General features: G+C 37.5%; 1 protein-coding gene across 1 annotated transcript in view; it reads left to right on the top strand.

The window, feature by feature from the left end:
* The window catches only part of XKR4 (XK related 4), a 512,953-nt gene extending 498,478 nt beyond the window's left edge, over positions 1–14,475 (top strand). The window contains 1 exon segment of the mRNA XM_043976223.1: positions 6,435–14,475. Within this exon segment, the coding sequence (XP_043832158.1) occupies positions 6,435–7,381 (947 nt within the window). The 3' untranslated portion in view covers positions 7,382–14,475.
* The last annotated feature ends 2,288 nt before the right edge of the window (positions 14,476–16,763 follow it).

The raw sequence follows: 16,763 nt of genomic DNA on the forward strand, positions 1-16,763 counted from the left end.
ACATAACAGCTATCCCTTCTACATCTCAGGCATTGGAGACCCCTTCAATCCGGAAAATCCACATAAAACTTTTTGGCCCTCCCTTTGTACCAGAGAAGACATCTGAAGTTTTATGGTATTAAAAGGTAAAATAGGGAACAGCTAGGTGGCACAGTGGATAAAGCACCAGTCCTGAATTCAGGAAGACCTGAATTCAAATCTGGCCTCAGACACTTGACACTTATTAGCTGTGTGACCCTGGGCAAGTCACTTAACCCTCATTGCTCCACACACACAAAAAAAATAAAATATGTTGATATTATACAACAATATACATATATTTTATGCATTTCTGATTTTCTAAACTTTTACTATGTTGTCTGCTGGCCTTTGAGTTTCATGTGAGGCTTCTACAAAACTCCCCCCAAATTCCCATTTAATTTCTTATGCCAACCCACAATATACTGAAATGATGGGAAAAGTCTCAACATGGAACTGTACAAGGAATCTCCTAACACCTCAGGGGCATAATCCCTCCTTTCATTACCTAAGTCTCTCAAGAGTAGAGGGAAATTAGGTTAACACCTTAATTCAGTTCTATAAAGCATAATCCCACCAATTTCTAAATCCAAAATCTTTCTTGAACCCAAGTCCCAGGTACCCTGGTTTCTCAGTACTTCCCTGCTGAGCTAGAAGCAGCATCCAGCCCGGAATCCTGCCTCCAAGATCTTGATGGCTCATGCTCTAGGGACACCATCACCTGTACTTGGAACTGAAAAGGACAGACTAAGCAGACCAAAACCTCAAACACAATTCCCACAGTGTCAGGGACTGAAAGGGAATTTTCTCTGGAGATTGCAAAGGTCAAGATAACCTTTTCTCACACCCACAGTGGTGCCCATGTTACAGATGAACAGGACATTGACCACATAGAGCTGCCCCAAAATAGAGAGGCTGTGCCAGTCTGGTAATTTTAAAAATACAATTTGTTCAAACTATGCAACTGATGAAAAGAGGCTGTTCTAAACAATGCGGTAAGGGAACACAAGTAGTCTTGTCTAAGAAGCAGATCCTTGTAATCTCCCTCATGAGTGCACCCATCACTTCAGATGATTTGGGCATGTGCAAAAAACTCCCACTACATGGGTTTTTGTAAACTAATATATTCTTAATACCAAAAAAAATGTGTTCTACATACTACTTAAGTATTTTTTGGGGGATAAATCAAATTATTTGTCACTGCAAAAAAAGTATCTAGTATACTCTAATACATAGGGGTTCCAATTTTCATTGCATATTTTAAGTAAGACATGATTTTTAATGTAACCTAGGTTTCAAGCCTGGGAAATTTTGCATAAACCTCTCCTAATTGGTAGAGAGAGTTATGACTTCATAATTTATACCTGTGTGAGAGGGTGAAATTGATGCCAGAAACAGTGTCCATTCATTCTTTAAGATATACACATGGATCCATGCTCTTTTCTGGGAATGACCTGTGGAGAAAGAAGAAAAAATATGTAGAGGAATTGATGCTTCAACATGTCCCTAATTTCCAGCTTGTCTCCTCATAGGCTTTGGGGAATTTCCCCTTGGGTGAAATCAGGGCCTTTCTCTTGATTGAGCAATATCTCATCTTGTTCCCATAGAAAGAATTCATTTATACCCTTGTGCATTTTCTGAGATGTTTTAATTTGTAGAACTCCTATTTCTATTTACTATCTGTTTGAATAAATGAATTTGCTCATAATTTGCCATTTGTGATGTTCTTTTCTCTAACTATCATTTGATAGGAATTAGTCAAGCCTGTGGGTGTAAGCTTGGGTTACCTTCTCCTTTTTTTAAGAGATAGAGACCAAAAAAGCAATGTAAATCTAAAAGTATTTCCCCTAGACCAGAAATGTTTAGGGAGACAGATAAATAACATTGTAGTCAGATAGCTCTCTTTTCCTCTCTCAGAGGTACACAGCCTTGTGGCCCTTTTTCTTGCTTCCCTCAAGGCAGGAATCAAAGTCTACATTGAAAGGAGCGGGCAAAATTCCAGTGATACCTATCCATGCTTCCTCAAAAGCTGCTTTTAGATAATTTATTTGAATATATACATGCCTAGGACATGCAAATGCCTTGCTTTTGGCAAGTCACTTAAACTTTCTGAGCCTCAGTTTCCCCACCTGGATAATATTAGCATCTATCTCACAGGATTCTGAAAGCAAAAGGGAAAGTGAGATAGAGACAAAGTTAGAGACTTTGCATCTTTGAACTGTTAGGAAACCCTATGTTATCCACTATTCCCTTGTGCTCTGGGCTTCAGAGCGTTGCCACCATTCGTCATTGTCCCTGAATTAGAAAGTAGCCCACAGTTCTTTATCCTTAAATCTTCAGATGCTCTGTTCTAAAAGGGACAACTCTAGCTGCCGTCCCAAGAGTGATGATTCTCTGGGTTTCTGAGACACTGACCAAGGCAATATTCAAGGTCCAACTTTTAGGCTGGACATTTCTCACTCTTGATCCAGGTGCTTTCAACCGGTAGAAAAGCCTCTAGGAGTATTTTTCTTTCACAAGCCTTTCACTTCATGCTCTCTGACAACTACCAGAGAAGGAAAAATATCCCTGAGCTTATGGAAACCGAATACATTGTCACACCATCTATTGTCATTGAATCGCTTGATTCAAAGTCAGATAAATTGTTCAGACTGTGGTGAGGTGAGGAAGCAAAGGCTCAGGGATCAGTCGGATACCATGAGACAACTTGATATAATGCATCAGAGCAGCATTGACTGTGAACACTGAGATTCCAAAGGCTCAGCCACATGGCATCTCAGTCAAGCTGCCTGCAAAGCCCCCTTCTCAGAACTACAACTTCTTTTTTTTTTTTTTTTGGTTTTTTTTTTTGCAGGACAATTGGGGTTAAGTGACTTGCCCAGGGTCACACAGCTAGTAAGTGTCAAGGGTCTGAGGCCGGATTTGAACTCAGATACTCCTGAATCCAGGGCCAGTGCTTTATCCACTGCACCACCTAGCCACCCCCAGAACTACAGCTTCTTATGTGGAAATGCATGTTCTCTCAACTCAAGCAGACAGCTTTCCCTTGTCCAGGGAAAAGCAAACACTGCCCTCTTTGCATTATCATTAAGATGCAGGTCCCTTCCATTTCTTTAGGTTTACTTGAAGATCATAAAGCAGGCAGTGAGGACAACAGGAGCTGCTACAAAGCAGGCACTCCCTAAGAAAGTGAGAAACAATGCTGTAGTCAGGACTGCCTCTGACATTAGTTGGGGAGGCTGGCACTCAGAAAACCTGAACTCTCATTTAGGCTCCATCACTGGCTAGCGATGGGCCTTGGGCCAATCCCATAACCTCTCAGACATCTGTTTCCTCAACTGTAAAATTAGAATCAGTCTAGGTGTTCTCTAAGGGCCCTTTTAGCACTAAAAGTCTACAAAATCATCTTTTTATGTGAACACGTCCCTGGGGGTGTGGGCAGGGGTGGAAGTCAGGTCATTCCAACTGCTTCGTTGGTGTTTAGAAATGTTTTAACAGTAGTGTGTGAATCTCGATGGGGGTGATGGGGCACAGAGGAGTCTGTCTGTGTATGCCTGTCTGTTATGAAAAGCAATGATAAAAAACCAATAATGGTCCTGGAGAAGAAGTGGCATTCTCCACTCAACAGGAAGGTCAGAAAACCTGAGGGTCAAATATTGTATTATCAGAACCTATTGCTATATCACTCAGTTCCTCATCTGTAAAATGAGTTGGAGGAGGAAATGGCAAAACACTCCAATAAAATCACCACAAAAATTCCAAAAGGGGTCATGAAAATATCTCAGATGCTACTGAAACAACTGAATAGCAGTTGCTGTATCATGCCTTGCATATCACAATTTTTCTTTGTTAGAAGGGAAGGATAAATTGGGAAGAAGGGGAGAAGAATAAGTTGTATATACACAATCTTTTTCCTATAAACAAAAGGCATCAATAAAATATTTTTTTAAGAAAAGCAGAGAGAAAATATATACATTCCCTGATGAAGAACTTAAGAGTTCTCAACACCAGCCTCAATCTCTCCTCCTTAGCCATCTGGGTCCAGGGGCAAGATATACAACAGGATGACTGGAGACAGCCCTGAATGTTTGAGGCAATGAGGAAGACTTGTGTTCAAACCCTTTTACCACTTGTATCACCTTTGTCAAGTCACTTAAACTTTCTGAGCCTCAGTTTCCCCACCTGGATAATATTAGCATCTATCTCACAGGATTCTTAGGAAGATCAAATGAGAAAACAAATTTATGGTGTATTAATGCACTACATAAATGTAAGTCATTGTTATATTTTATTATTAACTTTATCACTTTCTCCACTTCGTGCCTTCTTTGTTTTATTTTGCTTTTCCTCCCAGTTTCTCTCCTTTTTGCTTTTTTTAAATATGAGCATATTTTATAGAAGCTTTGAATATTTTCCACCTTCTAAAAATTAATTTACATAAAACTGCCAGCCAATTTTGTGAAAAGTTGACCTGTAAATATTTTCCTAAAAGTCTGTAAAGATGCTGTATTGAATGATTTTGCAATTGACAGAAAGAAACTGAAGGTCATGGTAGAAGATTTTTTTTTTTTTGCATGGGGAAGTAGAGGGGTAAAATGGGCTTGTTGGGAATGGGTTTGGGGAGATGCTACTGGAAAGCATATTTTTTTGTCAGTAACTGTTATTCAGGAAATTTAACTTACACAAGGCTTCCAAATAAAAGAAGTACTCTGAATGATCTTCAAGAATTGTTTTGTTTTTGTTTTCTCTTTCTCAAACAGAATGATTCCCACAGGAACCATTTAATTTAAAATTCATTTTTAAAGGATTACAGGGAACAACTTTTTATTATCTAGAGCTTTTTTAAAGCCTTTATTCCATCATGAGGTATATGAGTTGTCACTAAGGGTTGCTACTACTTGTGAAAAAGGGGAATGGATTGTAACCTATGAGCCTCAGACCTGGTGACACTCAAAACCTGATTTCAGAACTGAGCAGCCATCTATACAAGGAAAAACATAAACCTTCTTGCCATTAAAGGAAACTAGCCTGGTTTAAAAAAAAATTCCCAATAACATCATGTATTCTGAGTGAATGGGTCAGTGAGGCAATATTAAACTCCTAATGAAAAATCCATTGAATTAAAGATTGGCTTCACCAGCAGAGATCAACAAAAATGATGAAGGACTGGAAAAAAGGGAAATACCCAGTATGGTACTAAGTGCTGAATATACAAAGAATGTTTTTTAAAAAACAACAACCTATCCTGGTCATTAAAAAGCTCATATTCTAATGAAGGAAACAACATGCAAATAACTAGGTCTTGCAAGATATAGACAGAAGAGGTAGACGGTAATATCAAAGGGAATACAGATTCCCTAGTGGGGCAAGCAGGACTATCAAGCAAGGCCTTCTGCAGAAGGTTGAGGTTTAGCTGAGTCTTGGAGGAAACCAGGGAATCTAAGCAACAGGGGAGAAGGGGGTTTCAGAAATAGGAGGCCAGCCCACTCAAAGGCAAGGAGGTGAAACATGAAGTATTGTACAGAAAGGTAAGTAAGCCATCCACTTGGATCCTACTTTGTGTCAGAGTAGATAAGTGTAAGTATAAATTTTACCTATGAAATTGCATCCTACTTGGATCATAGAGTGCATGGAAAAGAAGAAAGTTTAAGAAGGCTGAGAAGGTAGGAAGGGACCAGGTTATAGAGAGCTTCAAGTGATCCGTACATAGGAGATAATAGGTAGCTGCTAGAGTTTACTGATCAGGGGAATGACATGTTCAAATCTACACTTTAGGAAATTCACTTTAGAAACTGAGTGGAGTATGGGTTAGAAAAGGGAGAGAAAATGTGATGAAGTCAGTCTCTTCACACCATTCCCCCCTTCCTCTGTGCTATGGAGACCGTAGTTAGCATTTTGTTTTAGGATATGAGCTAACTTGTGTAGAGTGTTTTGTGAAGCTTAAAATGCTATATATGTGCTAGCTATTTTCATTAAGAGCTTTCTGCCTGGAAATTCAAACCTTCTACAACCTGGTCCCAGCTGTGCTTTCTAGCATGATTTCATACTACTTCTTTCCTTGTACTCTATTCTTCATTCAACTGGACTGATCTTCATCCCTCTAAAACACACTCTACACTCTCCTACCTCCATGTCTTTACTCAGGTTGTTCCCTATGCCTGGAATGTTCTCCCTCCTGTTCTCATATAGCATCCTACTTCATGACATCTCTGAGAGACAGCAATGGAGAAAGAAGATATCACCAACCTCCTAGAAAAGCTGGTACAACAAAGGAGTCCACAAACCCTAGCTGAGCTGCAGAAGATCCAAATTCTATTCCCCCAAATTCCAGTCTGGCATTTTTCTGAGATTTAGTTAACTCCCACCACTCAGTCCATGTTCCTTTCTCTAAATCCCTGTCCTGCTTGTTTTTCCAGGTCTCACTGCTGCGGCCTCCCTTGTGTCCTTGGCTTGGGCCTTGGCCTCCTACCAGAAAGCCCTTCGGGACTCCCGGGATGACAAGAAACCCATCAGCTACATGGCTGTCATCATCCAGTTTTGCTGGCATTTCTTCACCATCGCGGCCAGGGTCATCACCTTTGCCCTCTTTGCCTCTGTTTTCCAGCTCTACTTTGGGATCTTCATCGTCCTTCACTGGTGCATCATGACCTTCTGGATCGTCCACTGTGAGACAGAATTCTGCATCACAAAATGGGAGGAGATTGTCTTCGACATGGTGGTTGGGATCATCTATATCTTTAGCTGGTTCAATGTGAAGGAAGGCAGGACACGTTGCCGGCTCTTCATTTACTATTTTGTGATTCTTTTGGAAAATACCGCCTTGAGTGCCCTGTGGTACCTCTACAAGGCTCCCCAAATTGCAGATGCATTCGCCATACCAGCACTGTGTGTGGTATTCAGCAGCTTTTTAACAGGCATTGTTTTTATGCTAATGTATTATGCCTTCTTTCACCCCAATGGACCCCGTTTTGGGCAATCACCAAGCTGTGCTTGTGAGGACCCGGTAGCAGCCTTCACTCTGCCCCCAGAAGTGGCCACAAGCACTCTAAGGTCCATTTCCAATAACCGCAGCGTTGCTGGTGATCGGGATCAGAAGTTTGCAGAGCGGGATGGGTGTGTGCCTGTCTTTCAGGTGAGGCCGACTGCCCCTTCCACCCCATCCTCCCGACCACCAAGGATTGAAGAATCAGTCATTAAAATTGACCTGTTCAGGAATAGATACCCAGCCTGGGAGAGACACGTGTTGGACAGAAGCCTACGGAAGGCCATCTTAGCTTTTGAATGTTCCCCTGCTCCTCCGAGGCTACAGTACAAAGATGATGCTCTGATTCAGGAGCGGCTGGAGTATGAAACTACTCTATAGAAAACTAACAGTCTTGAAGGAGCCATGACGTTACAGTCCAGATTAAGGGTTGACAGCAGGGCTGTGGCAATAACTATACTCTATTGTAGAGTAGAGCAAGGAGTTGTAAAGGTCTTAGTCGGGCTGTCATCATGATTATCATTTGATCACAGGCTGCAGGCTGGGGGCTGTAATACCCTTTTCAGAGAAGCAGCCCTCAAGAGTCTCAATTCCTTCCGCTGGGGAGCAGATCCCCAGCTCTTGACTCCTTGTTCCTATCAAACTCCTGCACAGAGCTTTCAATCAAAACCACAGGAGGATTCTGATGTGTACACGCTGCCTCCAACTAACAGGGCATTTTAATGGGTTTGCCTGATCTTTACATGAAGACATATTCAATCATGATCTAAATAATACAACACACACACACACACACACACACACACACACACACACATCCCAATCTGTCAAAATGGCTTAGGTAGTTTTTCAATATAAAGCTCTGTTTCTCACAGGAAGAAAATGAGAAAATATATTTCCTGAAGACTCCAGAAAAAGAAACATTTTTTTTTGTTAAATTGGTAAATATTTTCTCATTTGGAAAAAAAATAAACTACTACCTTGTGTGTCAGCCTACCAGTGGACAGCAAATGAAAGTGCACTTGCACAAGTGTCAATATTGATGGAATGATTAGTTTTCTATGAAATTCAGGATTTATTTTCATTAAGATTTTCAGTTGACAGCATCCTTTTTTGACAGAAATCCTATGCAGCACATTTATGGCTTTCAATAAGACCAAGGAGCTCCAAGAACTTAGTGATGTAAATTAAATGATAATCATGATTCAGTATTTAATTGCAAAAAAAAAAAAAAAGAGCAAGAGAGAGAATAAAAGGAAGGAAGGAAGGAAAAAATGGCAAAATCAAAGGATGGGTTTTCCAGACTTCTGGAGACCATGTTTTTGCATTGTAAGGGGACAAGCATCTGGAGATTAAAATGCCGTAACTTGAATTTGTTTCAGGACGCAGAATGCATGGCTCTGTGTGTGAATGTATGCAGGTGCAGTGCGATGAGAGTACATGACATGCCATACCCTTCTAGTGCCAAACATTGTCGAACTTCGAGATTGATACTAATGCCCAAGGGACAGAAGCAGAGTAGCACGAGCCCTACGGAAAGCAGGAAGCAAGGACGAACAATCAAGTTCTCCACATGTACAGACAGTTTGGTTTATCCCCCCCCCCAACCCAACTTGAAAGTGATGTGTCTTTTAGAGGCTTTGGGCCACTCATTAGTAAGTATGAGCAGACAAAACCAATGAAATAAGTGATGGGAAAAGCCCTTTCGAACTGCTGGAAGGCTTGTCTCTTTATCTAGCTAACAATATGTTTGAATTGTTTGTACAAAAAAAAAATAAGATTCTGGGTTTTAAATACCTCCCTACAGCAAGTAAATGTTCTCCTTTTTTTCTGTTGGAAATGTCCTCCCTCATGGTGCTTTTGGTTGCATTAAAGGTGCAGGTCAAATTTTAATAGTATTTTTTTTTATAGCTGGTGCAGAGTGGAATAACTCATGGATTATTTCGATATTTTTGTAATGAAAAAATGTATGTTACATATAAAAGATGTTTCCTTTTATAGACCTGGACTCTTTTAAAGCATCCCATGTTCTTTAGTTATTTGGGAAATTAGAAGGGGGTCCACATGTCCCATTAGCTTGATCTCCAGATAGAAAAAAAAAAGATATATTTCTCCTGTAAGGTCACCTTGCTTTGTAGCACTGGAGTTCCAAGAATCTGGCTATGGATTTTTGGTTTTTTGGTTCTTTGTTTTGGGGGGAATTTTTTTTCACGTATTAGGTGAAGAAGAAATCAGAACCAAACTTAAAAAAAATGGTTTGCCGAAAACTTGGAGCTTTTGGAGGAAACCACATTTTTTTTTCATGGCTATTTCCATCCAGTTCATAAATTTTTAGCTGGAAGGGATCTTATAATTCATCTAGTCCAAGTCTTCATTTTGAAAACTAAGGATCATAAAAGTGATTTACCCAAGGTCATACAGATAAGTAGCAATGGGCCAGGATTTGAACAGTGGTCTTCAGACTACTAAAAAGGAGACCATAGCAGGAAATATGTTAATTTTAGATATTCATATTTCATTTTAATTGGACTAATTTGAATTCAGCTAAATAATTGGTTGATTTGCTTGTTTAAAAAAATTCTCCTAATTAGTTTGATTTATCTAGCTATTTGACCCAAAATCCCTTTAAAATGACCAATCAGTTGCACACATAGCTTCAGTCTGTCCACAAACAATTACTGGTAATATCAGTATTTTAACCTTTGCCAATTGGTATGTAATGCAGTGACTGTTATCTCTACAATGATACTTACAAAGTAAAGTGACAGGGTTCCTACTAACCAGGGTTTTTTTATATCTAATCCAAAAGCCATTTTTAATAATAAACAATTTTTATCAATAAAACTTCATCTTTTCCTAGTACTACAGGACTTGCTCTTCTAAGAAACAGCTCTCCTAGAAAATAATAATCACATGTGTAGGTGTGATAAGACAACTCAGCTTACCAGGAAAAACCCAGAAAGATGCTGTTTTCCAGCAGCTGGTAAACATTTAGGGATAAGTGTTCCACCCCAACCAGTCCTTTCTATCACATTTTAAGAGAAAATTAGCACTTTAGCCGATATGTCCCCTCTGGGTATTTCAAACACTAAATTTTAAGGTGATCAAATTCAGCTTGAAGAATTGTGAATAACAAATGTCATTTTTTCTACCAAAAACACAAAGCTAGTCATTTTTAAGTATCCAGCATTTTAGTACAATCAAATCTGCTATATCTTTGATGTCATGAATAAATGTCAGGAAAACATATGATTGTTAAACGTCACAGACCACAACAGACACAATCATTTCTTATTCAAGTAGTCATACCAAAGGGGTTTAGGAACGTGAATCTTGGCTAGAAGGGACCTCAGAGACTATCTTGTCCAACAGTCATTTTATAGTTGAGGAAACTGAGATCTAAGGAGGTTAAGTGACTTGCTAAAGTCACACAGTGTCACAGATGATTCTCTGCAGACTTTTACCTCACCCATTGATTTTCCTGCAGTAAGAACAAAATGACAATGCTGTTATTAAAAAAAAAAAAGAATACTATATAACTGGAAAGTAATTGATTGGATAGGTGAAGAAGTTATAGTTATAGAAAAAGACATTTTTTCATGGATTATTAAATATGGTAGGTTCTCTGTTTTCCATCATGGTTTGAGAATAGGATACCCTATTCTAATTATAAATCTATATTATTTTGATAATTAATAGTTGCCACAATATGAATTATATTATTATGACAATTAACAGTTGCCAGATATACTACATCACTCATTTTTGAAGATGCCAAACACAATGTAATTAGAGCTAAACTGATATAAAATGTATTTTAATCTTTTTGACATTCAGAAAACACAAAATTCAGGGTCATCATTAAAAAAGCAAGCATTGATATAGAAATGTTAATTCACAGACTATTGGATTACAGAGAGTCTACTGTATCTGAATTTAAAGAAATCTTTGTCCATTTAAAAAGGTGCAAAATTTGATTTGTGTAACTATATTTATTTCCTTTTGATAATTTGTTTTCAATCTTCTAGTAATTTCCTAAAAGAAAGTTCTTAAAAATCCAAGAAGGGGTTAATATGTAATGCATAAGGCTTGAATACTAGCTTGGAAGCATCTGGAAAGTTGATAGCATTCTTTAAACCATCTTCATACATTGTGATTTGTCCTTAAGGCATTCAGTGAATATTTGTCATTGATAATACTGTTCAGCCACCATATGTAATAAATGTTTTCCCAACTTACTATAAGTACCGAGTCCAAATGTCAGCAAAGAAAACATGGTACAAAAAATTATAATTGTGCCAGACCTATTATTATTATCATTGATAAATTTATACTAATATCTTAAGTGTAATGATGATCAACTCACCATATATGTTTACCAATAGAATAAAGTAACTGGCAGTACTAAACCTTTTCAAATGAACAGGGAAATGAAAACTTGATGATTGCTTTTAAAATAGAAAAAAAAAATCTTTCTTAAATAAAGTAACAGAGAAGAAAGGAACAAAATGTGAAGTACACTTTAAAGCTTATAGTCTTAGATGTGTGTCATTTATTTCCATTTCATCCAGAAACCCATTTTCTTGTTCCTTTTTCTTGCCTCAGCCCCAAAATGCAATCCTTGGGTACATTTCACAATTCTCATGAACTAGAAATGCCTGGAGCGAGCAGAGAAAAGGTTTTGCTTCAGTGAGCTTTATCAGAGATCTCTTGAAGAAGTGTATCTTTTAAACTGCTACATGTCATTCTAGGCAGGTAGAAGAAAGACTTCTCTGAAGAGGGAGTTGTGGGAAGAAAAACCTCCTGGAGGACTAAAGTGGAACTGTTGGGGCCAGGGTGTTTGTTTTGAAATGGGCCCTCACACATAAGAATGTCTCACTGTTCTGTAAGGAATACTGATACTACTGTTTGTATAAGAATTTGGGGCCTTTTTCTAGTAAAGTATCTTCATGTAATATCTTATCATATCATAATATATGTCTTTTCATATGTATCTGACATCTGCTCTTTTACCTTTTCTACATAAAGTCTTTGTATTTTTCAGTCTGTATGGAAAATTCCTTAAAATCTTTTAAAATAATATAACTTGGCTCTTTCCTTCAGAAAGGTAACAGAGCAGTGTTGTCAAATTCAACTACAAATGGATTTTTGTGGGCTGTATGTTACCTTAAAAAAAACCACTTATTAACATTATTTATATTGTACTATATATTTTTTTCTTTTTGGTTGGACATTTCCCAATTATATTTTAATCTGGTTCCTAGGGCAATGGGGGTGGGGCATGAGTTTGACAACTCTGACTTAGATGATATTTATGATACAGAATTATTATAGCAAAGTCACTAATCATTTCTATCATTGTAATGATAGATAAAAGTTGTCATATGTCCAACTTAATGACTGCAATACATCTATTTGTGATGATAACAAAAATGGTTGGTTCATCCACTAGATACTCCAGTTGTGTGTTTGGATTTAGTTGGTGTTTGAACCATAGAGTTAGAGCTGGAAAAGGCCTTAAAGCTCACCTACTTCAACCACCTCATTTTACAAAAAAAAAAAAAAAAAAAAAAAGGTTAAGTGATTTCCCAGATTTCACAAGATAGTAACTAGTAGAAACATGTTTTGAACCAAATTCCAAATCCAACATTTTTTCCCCAGTACATTCCCTACCAACCTTTCTAGCTACATGAATTCATTTCTAAACTGAGTTGCTTAAGAAGAGATGCATGATGGAAATAATCACAACATGTGTCTTTGAACTAACACACTCTACATTGTAATTACTGATTCTATAGTAAAAAATGTGCAAAATGTGGGTGGAATTGTATAATAACACAATGAGCCATTTAATTTTGCTAATTGTAGCAATTAGGCTACATCATATGAAGCCTAAAATGTAATAAGTGGCAAACAGCCATTTGTGCAACAGAAACAAGGAAGGAAAATCTACTCCTGAACATCTGAGGGATCTTGCCATTTCATTATCCATTTAAGCTCTTCCTTTGGGTGCTACAATATTAAATTAGATCTGGGTTTAAACTCTTTGACTAGATAACTGTCCTGGACATCTTAAAATTCTTTTTTTTAGGGGGGGTTCAAGGAGAGGAGAGGAGGGAAGTGTTATGGCGTCAGATAATTACTTTAACATTCCATCAAATGGACTGATTATAAATAACTAGTCCTGTAGGCACTGTTATCACAGCCAACCAGAAACAAACTATTAAATAAAAATTTTTCTTTCATCTCCCCCCCAAAAAATAACCCTTTTCCAATTCAAATTCCCTTATTAAATTGAGTCTAATTGATTCTCCCACTGTAATGTCTAGTGATTATTTTAAGATGTGCATAACCTTCCTCTTCTTTAGCAGTATTTGCTTTCTTCACTTCTTAGAGATGGCCTCCCTTGTGATACACATATTTTCTGATTACTAGGCCATTTTCTACAGAAACAAATGCATAGGATAATATGGAAGGTCCACCATTCAGCTGAGTAAATATCACATTTTATACAAAAAAATTATCTAAAGGGAGTTAGAGAAACTTTAGAACATCATCTTCACACTGATAATGAGGCCATTTCTCGATATTTTTTCTTCTTGTTTAATTGGACATCTTGCACTTTCAAAATGATTATGTTTTGTAAGATTATCAAAATAGCATCTAGAACTATTTATTTACTGAAGTAACTGTGTAAATGCACAGAATAATTATTTATTGAATTGCAATATAATGAAATTTTCTCCACTTTCCTCCCCTGCGATATGACACTTTTTAAATGTCTTTGATGAAACAAAAGGACGGGCCAACCAATGTTCCTGCTCTTTTCCAAATCATTGGGAAATTACATTTTATTTTAAATTGTTAGCTGTAAAATCACTGTTAATTCATGAATAGAAAAATGTTATTGTTGGGGGGTGTCTCCAAACCCTGTGGTATTGATGTAGGATGGAATTAAGGTCCAATTGATCATGAGTCATCCCAAAAGAATTACAAGACTCAGTGACTCAGTTTCCCAAGTTTTATTGCAATACTGTGAGTGAACACAGGGAGGGACCCTGCCCTGGAGCAAAGTACTAGTCCTCTTTTCCCACCCAACCAGTCTTGTTGATCTGTTTTGATAGATGGCCCAATGAGAGAGGGAAAAAAAAACTTCATAAAGACATATTAAATCAGAAGACATTCATTTCTGTCGAGTTTTAAAGCTAGAAATGTGAGTGAATATTATTGTCTAGTTCAAACTCCTAATGTCATACATGAAGAACCTAAACCCCAGAGGATTGACTGACAACGTTTTGTAGAAAACTTATGTCAGAACAGGGCCCTAGGCTCTAGACAATACAGTCTCTGCTTTTTCAATTATACCATCCGGCTGGGGTTAATAAGAATAATAGTAAGGGGCAGCTAGGTGGCGCAGTGGATAAAGCACCAGCCTTGGATTCAGGAGGACCTGAGTTCAAATCCAGCCTCAGACATGTGACACTATCTGTGTGACCTTGGGCAAGTCACTTCACCCTCATTGCCCCACAAAACAACAACAACAAAATAATAATAATAATAATAATAATAATAATAGTAATAATAATTTGGAAATTAAAGAAACAAGGAGTCATTAATATATAAAACAGACTTCAAAATGGACCAATAATTTGAACATTAAAGAAACAGTTTTTAATATATAAAATAGAATTCACAATGGATTATTATCATAGAGAAAAAAGATATCAAGGACAAAAGAAAAGAGTAGCAATACGTGCCTATCTGCAAGTGAACAAATTCGGATTTAGATCATTTTGTATCATATAAAGTAGGAAGTTAAAATCAAGTGCTCTTTTGGACCATGCTTTTTAACTTTATTTCCCTAGATGTAGGCCATTCCATCTCTAGAGAGAGATTTCTCTAAAAAAAGTGTGTGGGGGGGGCAACTATCTAGGCATATACTAATTAGCACTGATTTTCAGGTAGACTTGGGTTTTATATAATCCACATTTGGAGGGAAAATGTAACCTATGGTACCAATGTAGACCAATATGGTAACTTTGAAAGAGTTATACCAAAAAAAAAAAAAAACTGCTCTCAATTGTAATTAGGCAACCTTGAAAATTATGAAAACCCCAGAATTTGGACAGGACAACAGGTTAAATTTCCAACAGGAGTCTAGCCATGTCTTTGGTAAACCATCATTAGAACTACCCCATGCCAAAAGCAAAAGACTATAATTTAGGAATTAGAGATTTTTCAAATGTTGGTCTTATTTGTTACAAAGTGCCAGATTATTCCAAAGCCCTCTCTTCTGACTAACAATCACATAAAAACTAATTCCCATTCTCTACCCAACTGAATTTACCATGTTTCCTTATTGTATTATTTTCACTAATCACATTATGGTTGCATTATGTATGTTGAGTACAAATGCAGCTATTAAGAGAGTCCCTGGTCATCTTGAGCAGTGTCTACCTTTAGAAGCCAGACAGCCATTAATCCCCTAAGAGAGTCAAAAGCATTTGGTTGCCCCAAAGTCCAAATCAGTCTGTGCTTTTAGATTCAAGGATCTGCATTATACCCCAGAAACCAAGTTTTCTCAATTCTCTTCTTTTTATGATGAATTTTCTCTAATGAATCCAATTCTAGCCAAAGGAGTTTAAAGACCTGTTTTATAAGTCTTTCCCCTAAGCCAATCAATCATAAAAGTCTTCAGGGGAGCTGGAGAGAACAAAAGAGAGAAGCAGTCTCACAGAAGCAGAGTAGTTCCAACTACTTCCCCAAGATGTTCACTCATCACTAATAAAACGATTGAACTACTAAGTGTTATTAAGGTCACAGAACTGTTGCCGTTTTCTCCATTGTGTCACATAAAAAGTTTCTTACCCAATGAATACAAAGACAAAAATGTCAAAAGCAATTAGGTAATTAAGCAAAATGATAGGGGAATCTAATATAATTCCACATTCACTTCTCGATTTCTTGAAGTGCTATTGAAGTCCCTTATTTGCCTCTGACAGGATTTTTTTTTTTAAATCTTGGGTACACTGTTTTGAATACCCTCCATTTAAACCCTAACACTGACTACCTGTGTAACCTTTGATAAGTTGCTTAACCACTGGATCTCATTTGGAAAAAGAGGAAGGTTAGACTTCTGTAGTACCTTCTAGCTCTATCATCCTAGATTCCAGAAGATTAAACTGAGCCACTTTGTCCTTCCCCATAGATTGAGTCATTTTGGTGCTTTGAGTGCCAAAGTGTACATGCCATAGTATTAGGATTTTCATGGTATGTCAAGTATAAGCATGGAATCTTGAATTTAATTTAGTTTGACACAAACTGGTGGCATTGAGCTATATGGTGATTTGTCAAGATGATGTTGAGATGTTGAGGAAGGAAGACCCAATTCAAACTGCCTCTCACGCTTACTAGCTGTGTGACCCTGTGCAAGTCACTTAATCTCTGTGTACATCAAGCAACAATCTAGGATATATTTGCTAGGTTGTAGACAGGTTGCAGTACACTTTGTTAGAGGGAATTCTCACACTGGGAGGATCATTGCTGGGAGAATAGATCCTTCACGTATCTTTGTAATTATAAGATCCTACCATGTCTCAAAAGTTAATCCACAAGTTGAGTTGTTGTATCAAATGGTATTTATTAATGATTTCTAACTAATTCAGTTATCAATGAAAATCCTTAAACAAAAAAACCCTCTAAATGTATTTCAAAAATATATGCCAGGTTTCTACAATTCACTTACACCACAAATAATGTAGTT

Source organism: Dromiciops gliroides, chromosome 1 (genome assembly GCF_019393635.1).
Source record: "Dromiciops gliroides isolate mDroGli1 chromosome 1, mDroGli1.pri, whole genome shotgun sequence".
In the NCBI taxonomy this organism is placed as follows: Eukaryota; Metazoa; Chordata; class Mammalia; order Microbiotheria; family Microbiotheriidae; genus Dromiciops; species Dromiciops gliroides.